The following is a 7,476-nucleotide window of genomic DNA, read 5'->3' as shown; positions in this document are numbered from 1 at the left end:
GATGATCCGAGAACGTACAGGAACGCCAACGTATTCGACGCCAGAAAGGAAAGGATCTATCAGGTTTTGTTTTGGTTTCATAGCACAAGAGCAAACTTCCTGTTCTTAGATTGCACAGAGTGATGTTTTGTGTGTCATATTTATATATATATATATATATATATACACATTTTAACAAAAAGAAACCAAAGAAATCTCTTGTCGAAAGATGATTCAGGAACATACCAACCATGAAAGGAGCGTAAACACCGGGGATATTTTTTAAAAATGCAATTTGTATTAAAAGTCTTTTGTTTTAAACATTCAGAACGGCTGTTAAAAAGCCGGCCTGCATTTTTTTTCAACGTACAATCGGATTAGATGATACATCACATTTGTGTTAAAAAATAAAAATCCAAAGAATGAACCAAAACAAAAACAGACTGGTCTAGAGGAAGTGATTACGGTTGTGAGTCAGAGAGCTCAAGTACCTGTGTGTGATTTTTTTTTTTCTTTTCTTTTTTTAACACCCCTATTTGGCCAAAAACAGACCAGCTTTAAGGAAAAGGGAACTAAAAAAGCCAAAATAAAAAAACAATAAGAACATGAACAGAACAGAACATAACTAAAGGCCAAACTGTGAGTCAAAAGAAGGTGATTCCTTTGACAGGAGGCGTTACAAACACTTTATAACCCCTTTAAGTGAAAACAAGTTTAAGTACTTTGCCATAAAACTTCCTCAGACCTTCTCAGGTTGGCACTAAAAATGGAAGGCACTCGACGCACGGCGTCATCACGACGTCCTTACGTCACCACAGTAAGGTCCTCGCGCACGCTGAGTTAAAGGAGAAAACAACAACAAAACCCAAAAAAGTCGCTGTGGTGTGGTTCGTCACAACCTCCGTCAACTCTTCTTTGCTTTCACTTTGTTTTTTTGTTTTTAAATAAAAAATACAAACACGAAAAGAATCCCAAGCGTGGTTTTTGTTTCTTTTTTGCAGATCCTTCGAGTCGTCGTGTGCAGCAAAACTTAATCCTCCATTACGCCATTTGGCTTCCTAAAAGTTGATCCTAAAGTTGAAGTTCGTATTCATTTATTTATTTATCCTCGCCAGACCCCGGACATCACATTTTGTTTTAAAAAAAAAAGAAAACAAACAAACAAACAAAGGGGAAAAAAATATATATATCAAATCCTCATACACTATTTCCGGGCTCGAAGATGTTGTCGTTTCGTTTCCATAGTTACCAGATGCTACTAGTTACCAATAAGTGTCATCCACATCTCCAGAAAAAGCGGAAGTGATACTGCAAAAAGCAGGCCAAAGGATGGGATACAGTTACTAAACCCTGCCAAAACAACCCCCACCCCCCAAAAAATAAAAAAGTTTTGCGACCGAATCGGGTTGGGTTCTAAAAACAAACAACCCACATAAGCTAGGCACCAGGGAGACGAGGTTTAAAAAAAAAAAAAGAAAAAGAAAAAGAAAACTACCCTGGGTTGTTTTTGTGTCAATCCCAGAACATTCAAGTATTCTGTCATTGTAAACACTGATGCAGTTTTTCCCCTTCTCTCTCTCTCGTTTTCGTATTACGCATGTGCAAGACAATATAGGACACTTTATAAAATAAAAAATACTGATGACATTTAACACCAGAAGGAAAAAAAGGGATTCTTTAGAGAGACCGAGAGATCAATTCGAGCTTGTTTTTGTTTGTTTTTTGAGCTCAAACTTCCCGTTCTATAATGGAGTCGTCGTGTTTCGTCTCGTAGGAGTCACGTTGTTTACCAAGTCGCGCGCACAGGGGGTTGCGACTGCAAAATAGGGGAGGAAAAACAAAAACAAAAACAAAAAAACAAATCAAGCCAAGAGAACAAATCCGATCGGTTTGTTTTTAGAGGATGACACAGGAGGAGCAGCACTGCTCGTCCCCGTTGGGCGTCGCGGCGTAGTTCATCTGGCGCACGATCTCGGCGAACAGCTCGTCCACCGAGCCTTTATTTTTGGCCGAGGTCTCCATGAAGGGGCAGTTCCACTCATCCGCCAGCGCTTTGCCCTCTCCTGAAGACACCTCCCGCTCGCCCTCCAGGTCCACCTTGTTGCCCACGAGGATCATGGGAACCCGCTCGTAGCGCTTGACCCGGATGATCTGGTCTCGCATGGGCTTGATGTCCTGGAAGCTCTGCTGGTTGACCAGGCTGTAGACCAGGATGAAGCCCTGGCCGTTCTTGATGTACAAGTCGCGCATGGAGGCGAACTGCTCCGTGCCGGCCGTGTCCAGGATCTCGAGCACCGACGGCGACGAGTCCACCTCGATCTCCTTGCGGTAGAAGTCCTCTATCGTCGGGTCGTACTTCTCGATGAAGGAGCCCGTGACGAACTGGACGGTCAGGGCGGATTTGCCCACGCCGCCGGAGCCGAGCACGACCACTTTGTATTCTCGCATGGTCTTCTCGCTCTCTCACTCTCTCTTTCTCTGTCGCCTTAACTCCTCCACCCCTGCTGGGTCCTTTTCACCCCCCCTTTTAACGCCGTCCTTCCTTCCCGCGATTACCGCAGGCTTAACCGTCGGATCCGGGCGGTGCCGTGTGTCCGGTGATCCGGGCCGTGCATCAGAAACCTGTCATGATCAGCCTTTACTCTAGAGCTAAATGTGCCAACAGTCTCTGTCTCTCTCTCTCTCTCTCTTTTTCTGAGGAAGTGATCATCAGTACACACACACACACACACACACACACACACACACAACAGACAGAGGGTGCGTCTCAAATCGCGCGTGCGCACGCGCGCACACACACACACACACACACACACACACACACAGCCTCTTATTTGACACGGTTGCCAATTCTTTTCAGGGGAAAGTTGACACAATGAGCTGCAAGAGTTGCTAAAAGACGCCAGGTGACGTCACGGGCTAATTTGCATACCAGTTATGCATCATAATCAATGGCATTTCAGATTACACACAGGGGTACATAAAGAAGAAAATAATAGATTCTTGTTTACTTTGTAAATTTATGTATTTCCACTAGATAGAGGTCATTTTTGGTTTACAGGGCAGTAAACAGAGATAAACCTGTATTTACGCTGTCCTTTTGTCACACAGAAGAGAAATGGTTCGCTTTCGAGTCAAGGTTTCTTCCTCACCTCAGACTTCTTCCTCACCACAATCACCTCTGACTTGTTGATTAGGAATCTCAACACAAATCTATATCCAGTTTTGTGGCTAAGTTAAGCTACATGCTAGTTACCATTTAGGCAAATATGTTGGTCATGCTCAGATGCGGGTTTATATGTAAATGATGTGGACACTCGACGTGGTTCAATCACATAATCCCAGATATCGGAACCTGAGGCAAATCTGAAGTGATGACAGGTTGATATAAGTAATGACTCTACAGGTAAAAATGATGATTTTTTAGATCCATGACGCATTCATCCACCTTCTCTTAGGTCATGTTGTTAAAAATATCAAAAATCTATATCTGAAAAAGTTTTTTTTTAGCCCCGCCCACTTCACAATCACTTTGTGTCATATGCTACTCCTAAACAGTTAATTTTTTAAAAATATTATACTGCACATTAACTAGTGCAGAAACACAATAAACAGCATTGTATTATTTATTTTATTTTTTTTTATTTTAATGTCTAAATTACTTTTTTTCTAGAAACCTTTTTTTTGGAGATTTATAACTTTAATAAACATTACATATCTATTTCCATCTCTAATTAGAAGTATATTATGGCAGAAAGTTCCTAATATGTTGATTCTTGTTGGTTTGATGATTTTCTATTGCATAGAGTTAGCCTAATTTATTTATTTATTTATTTATTATTACTATTTATTTATTTATTTTTTTAAATCTAACCTTTGGTAAGAAAAATACTTTTGTACAGAACTCTTCTGAGTCTCTGAGGGTGAAATAAACAAGCTATTTTTATTCTAACAGCCTCAAAAGACGTGTGTGTGTCGCCTTGACACGTATATTTTGTACATTTATTGCAAGACGCTGAACACAAATCTCGACATGCGGCTGTTATGCTGATGTGATTGTTTGTAGGTTTAGTGTGTAATAAGTCTGTACTCTGCTGGTTTGGGACTCACCCCGAAACGCACACTTCCTGCCCCGCCCCTGTGCAAGCGGCACAGCGCGCGACGTCACGCAGAGTTTCTTAAAGGCGCTGTGCCGCTGAATTCCCGCAGCTGTAAGAAGAAGTTCCGCTCGCGCACCACGCCTTGTTCGAGCGTGTCGCAATCGGCGCGTGCGTCATGACGATATTGTGCAAGATTTATTGTAACATTATTAATTTAATTCACAAGCATATGATAGTTGATTGGTTTGTTAACGCTTCTATTAATTTGTATAAATATACTACAATAAATAACACACACGTTGAAAGATTCGATCTTGAACTCGAGTTTCTGTTTCCCGTGAAGTTCCCCATCACAGTTTCTCCCACGTGCTCGTGTGCCGTTATTCCTCCAGGTTCTCTGATTTGATCTCAACTCCGGAAAACATGTCAGTAGGATAAAATAAACTGCATAAAATAACCGGTGTGAATGAGTGTGTGAATGAGTGTGTGATGGACTGATATCCATCCGGGGTGTATTCTGTTCTCACACCAGTGTTCCCGGGATAAACTGCTCATCTATATGGACTCTAAAGGCTTTTATTAGCTGGAGATGGATCAGTAGGTGCGCTGATATTATAAATCTCAGGGCAGTGAGACTTAGAACTGGTTTCGAGAATGCTCAGTGGGGCTAAATGAGTTATTTGCATTTTAGCAACCAGTCAGAAAATCGGATGGAGAAGAGCAGCCTCGATCACAAGGCCAAAAATGGGATTAAAATAAAATAAAAAAATTAAAAAATATATAAATAAATAAATAATTGTAGCAGTTAAATGTTATTGCATAATGTTTATTTATTTATTTATTTATTTATTTATTTGTTTGTTTGTTTGTTTGTTTTTTAGTAAGTTTACTCAATTATACCCATATCTATTTTATTTTATTTTATTTTATTTTATTTTATTTTATTTTATTTTATTTTATTTTATTAAAAATAGATGCTTCCTGATCTTGTTTATAGAAAGTGGTATGTAGAGTTTCGTTCACTGTTATTATTAAAGTTTACTGCTAAGGCCCAGGTTACTCAACACCGACCGGTGTTACACACATGGAGCTCTAGTTTAGTGTTAATTCTTGTGTTTATTGTATCATGTAGATAGATAGATAGATAGAGAGAGAGAGAGAGAGAGAGAGAGAGATAGACAGATACAGACAGATAGAGACAGACAGACAGACAGACAGACAGATAGATAGATAGATAGATAGATAGATAGATAGATAGATAGATAGACAGATACAGACAGACAGACAGACAGACAGACTGATAGAGACAGACAGACAGACAGATAGATAGATAGATAGATAGATAGATAGATAGATAGATAGATAGATAGATAGATAGATAGATAGAGATAATAAAGATAAGGTAATGTGCAAAAAGTGTTTTCAACGAGTCTTGTGCAATTCTGAGTGTTTTGAAGAAATCCATCTGAAATCCATCTCAATCCTATATCTACATAATCTACCTGAATCCCATAAATAGAAATATATTATACTCTGTAATCTTACAATAATACCATAAACAACACCTTTTAGACGTCTTGATGGAATCTGGTGACGTTTTGTCATTAAATGCACTTTTCATTTTAATTTCAACAAACTCATGACCCAAGAGAACATTTTCTGCTTAAATGAATAATTTGCTTAAGATGAATCACTGTACAGAATGGAATAAATGTTCTAGTCTTTTCACACCTAGGATTTCCCCTCTGTAGCTGGATCACGTTATTATTCACCTCAAAACCAGGCCACGTCAGGTGTGCTGAAGGCAAACAGGCTATAAATATCCAGCAACCTGTGGCTCAAAGCTGAGTCACTTCCACTTCCTGTAAATCACACACTGACAACGAGATTAGGTTCAATTATCAGGACACGCCCTTCCTACAGTATGTAAATAGAGAGTTTTACGCCACAGTGACTAATACTTCTCTAGATCTGACTTCACCTTTGGACTTCTCGGTATTGGGTTCGTTGTTGATCTCATGAAAATGGGAACTTCTTTGTGCGTCTGAGGCAGTAATACAGAAACATCAGCAGAAATGTACGTGGCATGATTTCCAGAGTTTCACCATACCCGAGTGGACACACCCAGCCCCAGGGTTCAGATCTCACATGCCTGGAGTGCAGCGTGCTGGAGATTTTTCTGTGTTATTTATTTCTTCCAGATTTCTGCCTGATGTTCATCTTAGCCGGTCCAGATGCTGAAGACGAGACACACGGCTCAATACGAACTCTCGAATCTGATTGATCAGCAGTGCTTCATTTGTGTTAGCTCTTTCTTAGGGACTTCTATAGTGAAGGCTCCATGTAATCTGAGATGATAATAACTATATATATATTTAAAAAGGTATTTAACAAAATGAAACATTATTGTTGATATAGTGAGGTACAGTGATGTTTACGGAAGGAGTCTCCAGTGTTAGCGGTAGTGTTAGTGACTTTAAGTGGCTGTGGTACTTATTTATGGCTTCATTAGAGAGATAAAAATGAAGGATGGATGAAGAGCTGCAATAACGTAACCAATAACAGGAAGTAAATTGTTTCACAGACATTCCACAACATTAGATGTAACTATCAACGGGTAGAGAGAGAGAGAGAGAGAGAGAGAGAGATAGATAGATAGATAGATAGATAGATAGATAGATAGATAGATAGATAGATAGATAGATAGATAGATAGATAGATAGATAGATAGATAGATAGATAGATAGATCAACACTATAAGTGATAAAACACTTCTAACACAATGTTCAAGGAGAAGAATCAACTTTAGGGTTATTCTGTGCATCAGGACGTGTCACGTCTCCCTGTTGCTGATTCATTTCCAGTCACCCCCCCCAAACCCCCCAAGTGGTTTGTTCCTTACTCAGCATGTTGTGTTAAGATGCTTTGTAAGACAAACACGATCATTACAAAGCATTTTCACCAATGAGCTTAAGTTTTGGTCGTTTTCTTTCTTTCCATCACCCTGAGAATGACAGTCAAGCAATCCAATCAGCTCCATGTCTCACACACACACACATATACACACACACACACACACACTGCATGTGGATTCAGCTTTTGCAGTTTAAATCCCTTCCTGAATGGATTTCATGGCTTCACACCTTTTTATGTTGTAGAGTGTTTTGTAGAAATGTTGTGAATCCACACGGGTGCACTGAATATACAACGATTCAGTGTTATTCAAATCACATTTAAGTGCTGGTTTAAATAAATGGTGGCGTAATTGGATTAGGAAAAGAATCCTAACAAAGACCAAAGAAGGAATAAATGAAAAAAAAAATAAATAAATAAATAAATAATAACCGAGAATAATCAAATAGATAAATAAAAAAAATTACTGAGAATAAACAAATAA

General features: G+C 39.3%; 1 protein-coding gene across 1 annotated transcript; it reads right to left on the bottom strand.

The window, feature by feature from the left end:
• Positions 1 to 255: 255 nt before the first annotated feature.
• On the bottom strand, positions 256 to 2,700 carry LOC131351895 (ras-related protein Rap-2b). Its single transcript, XM_058387588.1, has one exon. The coding sequence runs from the start codon at positions 2,425 to 2,427 to the stop codon at positions 1,876 to 1,878; it is 552 nt and encodes a 183-aa protein (XP_058243571.1). The 5' UTR covers positions 2,428 to 2,700; the 3' UTR covers positions 256 to 1,875.
• Between the last annotated feature and the right edge of the window lie 4,776 nt (positions 2,701 to 7,476).

Source organism: Hemibagrus wyckioides, linkage group LG04 (genome assembly GCF_019097595.1).
Source record: "Hemibagrus wyckioides isolate EC202008001 linkage group LG04, SWU_Hwy_1.0, whole genome shotgun sequence".
NCBI classification, from domain to species: Eukaryota; Metazoa; Chordata; class Actinopteri; order Siluriformes; family Bagridae; genus Hemibagrus; species Hemibagrus wyckioides.
This window is presented reverse-complemented; position numbering and strand designations above follow the sequence as displayed.

Bases quoted from the DNA above. Each gene is read 5' to 3' on its own strand.
- LOC131351895 (XM_058387588.1), bottom strand. From the start codon at position 2,427: ATGCGAGAATACAAAGTGGTCGTGCTCGGCTCCGGCGGCGTGGGCAAA.